At 32.0% G+C, this 10,142-nt stretch overlaps 1 protein-coding gene and 1 pseudogene across 1 annotated transcript; one reads left to right on the forward strand and one right to left on the reverse strand.

The window, feature by feature from the left end:
- The first annotated feature begins 4,825 nt into the window (after window positions 1–4,825).
- On the forward strand, window positions 4,826–5,635 carry LOC108845604 (NAC domain-containing protein 35). The gene has a single exon (XM_018618793.2). The coding sequence runs from the start codon at window positions 4,913–4,915 to the stop codon at window positions 5,513–5,515; it is 603 nt and encodes a 200-aa protein (XP_018474295.2). The 5' UTR covers window positions 4,826–4,912; the 3' UTR covers window positions 5,516–5,635.
- Window positions 5,636–5,679: 44 nt separating this feature from the next.
- Window positions 5,680–7,857, reverse strand: LOC108855208 (GDSL esterase/lipase At1g28670-like; annotated as a pseudogene).
- Between the last annotated feature and the right edge of the window lie 2,285 nt (window positions 7,858–10,142).

Below are 10,142 nucleotides of genomic sequence, written 5' to 3' on the forward strand. Positions count from 1 at the left end.
TTCACTAACCCATGTATACTGTTTGAGAATTTAAAAAAAAATTTATAACCTAAATTGCATGAAAACTTCAGAAGACGTATGTTTTCTGCTTTGAAACCAGAATTGGATTCGGAATTTTTGCAGAAATTTTACAGAATTTCGCTTCCAAAATGTTTCTAAAATATTATATATCTAAAACACATTGGAATCATGCTTTTTATTTAAAAACAAAATATCATAAATAAATAAATAAAATTTTAAAAATCATGTCTTTGTTTTTGTATTAAATCTAAAACATATAAATATACAAATATTAAACCGTACTATAAATTATCTTTATTCATTGACGTTTTTATTAAATATTTATCATATATATTCAAATATGGTGTCAGTTATTTAAGAAATATTAAAAATAATTAGTGTAACTATTTCTTGTAAACTTTATTTATGTTCCATATTTTAACATGAAATCTTTTTAAATTATTATGAATGAATAAGTTATTTGTTTTGAATTTGAATCATATAATTAGATTCATAAATTTTGTAAATTTTATATTATATATATATATGGATATACGCTTTCAACATGTACTCGTTTCCTAATTTTTTTAAAAGATTCATTTTTTACGCTTACATACGATTTCGTTCCGTTTTTTTGCAACAAACGGCTATTTCCGCATACCCGCTTCTAGTTACATGTAATATATGTTATGACATCAATTTTGTATTAATTACAAAGTAACTTAATTAGAGAAAATTGAAAAATAGGACACCTAAAACTTAAGTTTTTCTCCATAAAACTTTTAGAAAATTATTTAGAAAATATATTTAGATTTATGTCAATACCACAATACCTTTAAAATTAGCGTAAATATAAATAAATATGGTAGAGCCATATTTTTCCAACCAGCTCTCTCTTTACAAATATGGACCATTTTTTTTGGTGATTCCTCCCGCAAATATATGATCATCAGTTCGTATAGATATTTTAGTAATTTGAATATGGAACTCAGGGATACACTTAAATTGGCAAAAACAAAATCAATTCTGTGTGGTGAGACACAACTTTTGAACATACAGAGGAAACACACAAACGGCAGCGAGAGCAACATTACCGTCAATCCCAAGAGTCAAGACGATGGTGCTTTACAGATGGATCATGGAAAGAGAATAAATGCTTGTCTCGACAAGGTACTTTAGAAGGTTTTGATGGGTTGATGGGGGTCTGAAATGTCCAAGCTAGTTTTTTCCCTTTTCATACAGAGATGGAAGCATTAGTTTGGGCAATGAAATCTATGCGGAATTTACGTCAAAATAATGTCACATTTGCAGCAGATTGTTCTTAATTGGTGAAGATGGTTTCGGAACCAGAAGAATGACCAGTTTTTGCAAGTTTTTTGGAAGATATCAATTCTCTAAATGAAAGTTTATTAACTCAGAGATCATTCATGTATCACAAATGCAAAATCTTAAAGCGGACAGGCTCGAACGTAGTGCTAGGAAACACCTGTCATTTATCGTTCACATGGATGCAGAGCCTCCGACATAGTTTTCAGAGTTTAGATGAGTTTGTTTAAATTGATGACAAAAAAATATGGTAGAGCCAAAATCTTTCACAGCCTTGACTAAAGCTTCTCCATCAACAGAAACCTCCGTGAAAATTGCTCAGCCCTCGCCGGCGTCAGGGACCCCGCGGCAAGCCAGTACCGTCGCGATCCCCTGGCCATGAAACCTGAACTTCTCATCCCCGCTCTGTCACTAGCGTTGAGACTAAGCTTGATCTCCTCCAATGAAGACTTCTTCAATATTTCCAAAAACAAACCCTCAAACTTTTGATTATTCACGAATGTGCCCCAACTGTTAGAATGTTTAGATTGGTTCTCACGATTTAGTCTCAAACATTTTACTTTTTCAATTTATCCCCAACAAATATTCAGAATTTGCACAAACGGTCTTTGGACTTTGGAATATTTTCATTAAGGCTCCAAATTTTCTAAATTGCATCAATAACCCATCGATTTTCCCTTAAGCTTTCAATTGTGCATTCCAAATCCTATCAAATGCAATTATGTATTCCAAATACAATGTAAAGACCTAAATGTAATCTAGAATGATTATAATAAGCTAGAATATAAATCTAAAACTCATCAAAATTAAGAGATATCAACTATGGAAATTGTGCAAGATTTATAGTATATTTATTATAGATTTAAGAAAGATAATAAGCGGAATATGGTAATTTTCATTTTTCATTATTTAGATAGAATCATAAACTACGTAGACTAAACAATGACTAATAGTTAAGATATATATTATTTCTCAAGCAGACCCTAAAGTTATATCTAGAAAATGTTGTAAAACATAAATAAGTTAAGTTAGACCATAGAGTAAACTTTATAACACGTATTCGAGATAGATGTAGACCACTTTTATTTGGCTATAATGAAACAGAATAAATTCTAGCAAGAGTAGAATTAATAAGAAAATATTATTTATGTTTTATATACAAGTTAGATCATTGTGATATATTTTGTATGTAGGCGTAAGCATGGGAATATGCAAGGTGGATTGGGCGCGGATTGAATATATATTCTGCAGAACAGGTGCGGGTCGGTCAAATTTAAATCGTGGATATCCGTCAATTCGCAAAATAAAAATAATAAAAAAATTATTAGAAAATATGAATTTATTTTCAAATAATTACGAATATAAATAAAATTTGAATTAAATATATATTATTTATATTAATTTTTAAAAAATAATAAAACATACAAAATAATTATTTTTAGTTGGTGTCTTCAATATCTTCTTAATTAGTACTTCAATATTAATTTTAAGGTAATGTGATTAGTGTTGACACAATTATTTGGTATATTAAATTGGTATCCGGTTTAACTTATTCTATCCAGCTACGAAAAAGATGTCATGTTATGTTATGGTAATAGATTAATTAACCGGTTATATCGATTTTTATCCGGATATATAAAGGTTGTGACATTTAAAACTATTTATAGGCAATACTAAAAGAGGTTTCTTGGTTCACTCCACAAGGTGACCCGGAGGTTCAGTTGATAGAATGGATATGTAGGTTCACAAATCAATAGTAATTTATTATTTCATATTTAATATTTAATATTTTTTAAAAAAAAATATTATAATTTTATCAAGTTATATGTTTTAGTGATTGTGAGGCTCCAATTCTTGACTGGAGTTCACTCTATCAATAACCGAGCCGGATCTGATGTATCATAAGGGATTTGCCTTTTCTATTGATTCCTACGAATTGGATCAAAGACAAAAATGTCTAATATCTTTTTTACATCTTCTATGTGAAAATGTTCCATTTAAAATAAAGAGGTAAAAATAAATAAAAAATTAGAAGTTGTCAAAATTTTCTTAAATATTGTTAACGTCATCGGCAAAACACTAAACCCTAAATATTAAATCATAAACTCTTGTATAAATTTTAAACACTTAGATAAATATTAAACCATAAATGTTTTTAGCAGGGATGGACACTTTGCCCGATATCTGAACCCATATCCAAAATCAGATCCGAAAAAAACAAATTGAAATCCAAACCAAAATACCAAAAATATCCAAACAGATATTTTTTTAGGAAAGATTGAATATCCAAATCCGAACGAGTAATATCTGAACTCGAATGGATATCCGAAGATAACTAAACATATGTGTATTTACTCTTATATTTCTAATTTACATCTCTCATTTTATTTAAAATATTTATATTGATGTTACAGATACTTTAAGATCATATAATCTATATACAATTCTGGAGAAAATGATTTGACACGCACTTAAAATGCATGTCAAGCTTTTTGTTTCATGTATTAACAAAAGTTACATCCAAATTTTTAAATCAATAGCCAAATTAATGTTTATTTCTTTTTTTGAAATGTTATCTTCAAATCTATTAATCATTCAATCTATTAAAAAATAAAAAATGTTAAGTGAAATCTATATTTTAAAATTCAAAAAATGAAAATCATATTTTTCCTTTCAAAATCTAAATATCTGAACCCGATCCGAAGTACAGAAATACCCAAACAGATTTTATAGCCTTATATTGAAATATCTGAATTGTACCCAAACGGGTAGGTATCCAAACGCCCACTCTTAAATCATAAACCATAAATTCTTTGATAAATCTTAAACCATAAATCATAAACTCTAAACTCTTGTAAACTATTGTGTATTTGCGTTTAAAGTTTATCCAAGGATTTATGATTTATCCAAGGGTTAGGATTTAATATTTAGAGTTTAGGATTTACTATTTTATTTATTTTTAATCTTTTTAAAAAAAATATATAACTTAGCAAATTCTTATTATTTTGTTTCATTTCTTTGAAGATATAAAATTTGAAATAGCAAAATAATATTGGTTGGTAAACCAAAGAAAAACTCATACTAAAATATTTTCACAAATTAAATAATGTAGTATGGATGACAAAGAAAAAAATAATGTAGTACAAATAAAAGGAAACAAATCTACGTATTTGCTACGAAGAGATTTAGATAAATCTCATTGCCTTTGTTTTCAAATAGTATTTGTTAAGAAGAGATCACTATCCATACCAATTAAATTCATAGTAAAAATAAAAAGGATGAAAGAAAAGGAAAGCGTAACTGCGTAACAAACAAATGATGTTGCAGCAGAATAAAACAAGACGTGATAACGATTATCTTATAGGATAGGGAAGATTTTCATGTTTTTTTCTGTAAAAAAATTCAAAAATAAACAAAAGATAAATAATCATAATCCTGTTAGAACTGAGTTTCAAAACCAATTTCATATTGGTTCATAATAAGGTAAGATGACTATAAATACAGACGATGGTCGACCACAAACCTCACAAACACTTTCCAAAGAGTTTCTAAACCCAAACGCACACTACAAGACACGTAAGAGAAGATGTATGAATACAACGACATGTATGAATACAACGACGAAGATGGAGGGATTCAGTTTCAACCCTACGGCGACGAACTCATCAACAAATATTTAATCCCCAAATTGGAAGGTAAACCCCGTAGAGAGATCACTATGAAGGATGTTTACTCAAAGGAGCCATGGTTGCTGGACCATCCCATGGGTTCGTTTTTCAAGAAGAATGAGTGGTACTACCTTGTGACAAGGACTCAACTCTCTCAGAAGAAAATTGGTTGTGGTAAGAAAGCGAAACGGAAGATTACCCGAGACAATGATAGTGGGTTTTGGAGGGCTAATGCGAAAGAAGATATCCCAGACAAGGAAACAAACATGGTCATTGGTGAAAAGCAAACCTTAGCTTTTGTTAAAAGCAAAGTAAATAACAAGAAGCAGAAGAAGGGAGACGGTACTTCTTGTGATGTTGTTGTACCAGGTAGCGAAAGTAGCTGGATTATGACAGAATATATGCTTCCGGAAATAGCAGATAAGTTTCGAGAACTGGTCATATGCAAGATTCATGTGATCGAGAATTCCGATAAGAAGAAGGATCATGATGATCGTCATGAAGCTTCTACTTCTAGTTAGTAGGTATATGTGCAAGATTTCCCCAAACTTACTAAACGTTTGTAAGTTTACTTTAATAAAATCTTTGTTATATTCCATCCTCATTAAGAAGAAAAAGTTTCTAGTCTTTTTCATATTTCATAAGATAAATGATTTAATTTTCTATGTATTTTGTATTAAATTAGTGTCTCGGATTTGTTGTCAGTAGTTAACAATACTATGTTGTGCCACAACCTTTGCCGCACCAACGACCTATGATAGTTAACCATCATCACCATCAGATCATCACTACATTCTTTACTTTCTTTTACAACAAATGAATTCTATTTGCTAAATAAATATTTGTTATTCACTGATGCAGAGCCTGGGCAAGACCAGTCAAAAGCAGGAGTTGCATAGGGACCATTGAGTAAACCGTGAGCCATCTTGCGGTACGCAGCTTCAGTTAAATGATAACCGTCCCAATTAACATATTCAGAAGGATTTTGACAATAGCTAACTCCTCTGTATCCACACTCTTCATTGATAGTGAAGTTGTATTTACCTCCAACTCCACAACAAGCAGCCAATGGTTTGGTCTTAAATCCTGAAAAAGGATCCAGAGAGAAACATCAGTTAAGAGTCCAACCGTGAGGGTCAAGAACAGAGTTTTAAAGGTGGGCGGACCGTATTTAGCAGGTTCTTGGAAAAACCGGTGCATGGAGTTGTAGTAGTCGGCGTAAATGATGTTGACATGAGGGTATAGTTTTTGGAGTCGTTTTAGTTCTGTCTTGAGCTGTTCATTGTGGTGCTCTACGAATTCGTTGAGCCATGGTAGACAACCTGTAAAAGAGTCGTATGCATGTTCTTGTGCGTTCTCGAACAGAGTAAGATACGACGCATAACATCCTATTGGGAAGTTTCCTGGAACCAAAAAGGTTTTGCCTCCCAAATCGATCAAATCCTGCGATAGTTTTGTTGCCTAGTTTGTTAAAAGAAAAATACAAAACAAATATGTGACATCGTTATCAGAGAGAGAAGTAAAAATTTGCTACCACAATTGCGGAAGAAATAGCTTTGATGATTAGAGGCACAAGCTCTTTGATCTCACTGATACTTCTGCCTTCGAAGAAAGGATAATTATAGTCGTTCCCTCCAAACTCACCCATTAGTATCAACGAGTCTCCGAGCATTTCTCTGCATTCTAAATTCAAACAAAAATAATATCGCTGGAAGGGAGTGCTAGAATCATCATAATAGGTCCATAAATTTTGGAAGAAAACAAGGCTTAAGTTTCTAACCATGAGAAGAGGAGGCACAAAGGTTAGATAAAATCTGCCTGAAGGTGTTAAGCTGAACACTCAAACTAACATTGGTGAAATCAGATTCAATTCCTTTTTCCATAAGAAATGCACGATCCAAAGCTGTTGCTCCATACACAGCGAAATTCATGCCTTGATCCAAGCTCACGTTTTTGAGATCCAAAACAAGGTGGCACGTATGGTAGTCCCAAGAATTCAGCTATTACGCAAACCAAATATGAATATAACATTACCAAAAAAAAACATTACAAAAACTCATGAAGCAAGTAGGGTTTATAACTTGTTGTCTAAGCAAGTCAAGGCCCGCAAAGTAGATAGTAGGTTAGTGATCCCAAGAGAACGCATGTGTTCATTAAACATGCGTGGTAACTGGCATTAGCAATTGCATGTACCAGATGAGTTTATGGACCAAATGCCATAATCAGGATATATAGACCCGACAACCGGACGAAACATCCGCCTTTACAGCTTTCGAAAAAGAAAAAAAAAACATCGGCCTTTAACTTTCAAAATTTAAGTGGTTAGTTTGTACATCACACAATTTCCAAATCATCCAAAATATACATGTATGGATTATCCAGCCCACAGATTGTAATTGTGTCAAGCCCCATAAATTTAGTAAAATAATAATTTAAAACCAACATGCAGGAAAGACCTAAAGTAAAGAAGGGGAGACCAAAGTCATGACATAAATACAAAGAGAGGGAAAAAGTGGGTACCGATGAAATCAATGATGAGACGGCCGTCAGAGTAACGGCCGGAGGGATGATGGAAGAAGGTTTCGCCGTAAGGTAGAAATGCGGCTTGAGGAAGATGATTGATGTCGGAGAGATAGACAAAGTTTCCGGTATCGGTTACTGAATCACCGAAGCTGATGATCGATTTATAACCCCGGCATGGTGGTTCTGATGTGATAACTGTGATGGCAGAGGATAAGAGCAATAGACTTGAGATGAGCTTCTTCAATGGAGAAGCCAAGGTAAAAGTCGTCATCCTTGTCTATTGTCAATTTTTGTAGTCTTTTCTGACCAAGAAATAATGCAGAGTTGAGGGGGTTGTTGCATTTTATTTATCACCTTAATAACATGGTAATGCCATCAATCTGCGGTGCATAAACCTTACGTGTTGCTTTTCTACGATTTGATTTATAACGTGTTACCATCTCTCTGTTGGATTCACTTTATTTCATCACTTCGTAATTTCCAGCTTGGCAACTAGTCAAATACTCTACAACTATATAGAAATCTCACATTGATTGTGATTCCATTTTAAATTCCAAACTTACAATTAAACTAAGATAAACATGCAGAACGTTTTTCTAGCATGAAAAATGCATGCAACTGATCTTGCCGAATTTATATTAGAAACAAAATTCTCAGTCATATTAATTTTGGGATCAGCATCAGTCAAACGACTAGAAAATAAGTGGTGCCAAGTTGAGTATAAAATTGTTCTTTAATAGATGAAATCAGTTCATTTATCATGAATACTCTAACTAGTGGCTTAACAAAAGTTATGTATCTAAAAAAAAATTATCAACAGGTTATGGCGACTTCAGTGATGTTTGTAGATACTTATTACGACAAGAATTACCTTTTTAAGGACATGATGAGTCGACGGACGCAATTAATAAAGAAAGCTTTGTTGAGCTTGTGAAATATACTGCAAATCAGAATCCCTTTGTAAGTAAGGTTGGGTTGGAGAATGCTCTTAAGAACAATCAAATGGTTTCTTATAAAATTCAGAAAGATCTAGCACATTGCTTTGCAGAGGAAGTTATTCAATCTATTATTCAGGAGCTTGTTCATGATGTATTTTGCTTGATGGTGGATGAATCTGCATATGTTTCTACTTTCTACTAAAGAGCAAGTAGCAGTAATATTTCGGTTTGTTGATAAAAAGGATAGTTAAAGAAAGGTTTGTTTGTTTTATTCATGTTCAAGAAACTTTTTCTACATTTTTAAAAAGTGCTATTGATTCACTTTTGCAAAAAGCGGATTAGGCATGAAAAAAGTTAAGAGGACATGGTTATGATGAAGCTAGTAATATGAATGGTAAATTAAAAGGTTTGAGATCTCTAATTTTAAGAGAAAACAATTATGCATATTATGTCCTTTTCGTTTCTCATCAGTTTCAATTGGTTGTCGTGGCAGCTGCTAAAAACCATTTTGAAGTTAAAGATTTTTTTGATAAGATTTATGTCTGTTGAATGTGGTTGGAGTTTATTGTAAGAGAAAATATATGACTCGAGAAGATCAACATAAGATAATCAAAGAAGGAGTTAGTCAGGGTAAAATTAAGACGGAAAAATATTAAATAGGAGCGTTCTGTTCAAAGATCTGGTAATATTCGTTGGGGTTCTCACTAGAAAATATTATTGAGATTAACTGATTTATTCACTTCCATCGTTAAAGTACTTGAGTATGTCGAAACTGAAGGGTCAGATAGTATCTAAAGATGTCAAGCTAATGGTCTCCTCAAAACTTTCACACGTTTGACTTTGTGTTCTACTTACAATTTATGTTACTTCTTCTTGGTCTCACAAATAATCTATCAAAGGTTTTACAAAGGATATATCAGGATATTCTGAATGCGATGTCTTTAGTGAAATCTACCACAAAAACAATTGTACAAACTTATGGATAATGGATGGGATTCAGTCATTTGAAAGATGAACTCATTTTGTGAGAAAAATGACACAGAGTTACTTATTATGGAAGAATAATTTGTTAATCTAAAGAGGCCAAGACAGAGAAGCAACATAACAAATTTGCATCATTTCAAGTTAAATGTTTTTACATTGCATTGGATATTCAAATTTTAAAAGTTTAATGATTGTTTTGACGAGATAAACACTGAACTACTTGGTTGCACTGCATCTTTGAGCTCCATTGATTTTTTTTCCACCAGTTTGATCAGTTGCAACTTGAAAGATTATCAGAGTTTTATCCTGAAGATTTTATCTCTGTGGAACGGATATCACTTGAGCATCAACTTGGTATTTACATCGATACTATCTCTTAAGATCAAAGGTTTGCCAATTTAAGGGTCTTTGAGATCTTTCATGTGTGATGGTAGAGACCAAAAAACATCTTTAACATCATTTTGTTTATCGATTTTTGAAGCTAGTTTTGACTTTACATATTGCCACTACTATTGCTGAGAGATCTTTTTCTGCGATGAAAATTGTGAAGACTATATTACGCAATCGAATTGGATGAAAATTTTCTAAGTGTTTGTATAGTTTTCTATATTGAAAAATTCATTTTAACAAAGTGACAAATGAAGCAATGATAAAAGATTTTAAAATATAAAAATTCGAAAAATGACTTTATAAGTTTTTGCAT

Source organism: Raphanus sativus, chromosome 1, assembly GCF_000801105.2.
Source record: "Raphanus sativus cultivar WK10039 chromosome 1, ASM80110v3, whole genome shotgun sequence".
NCBI classification, from domain to species: Eukaryota; Viridiplantae; Streptophyta; class Magnoliopsida; order Brassicales; family Brassicaceae; genus Raphanus; species Raphanus sativus.

What these genes read in the sequence shown, in the direction of transcription:
- LOC108845604 (XM_018618793.2), top strand. Translation starts at nt 4,913, where the DNA reads ATGTATGAATACAACGACATGTATGAATACAACGACGAAGATGGAGGG.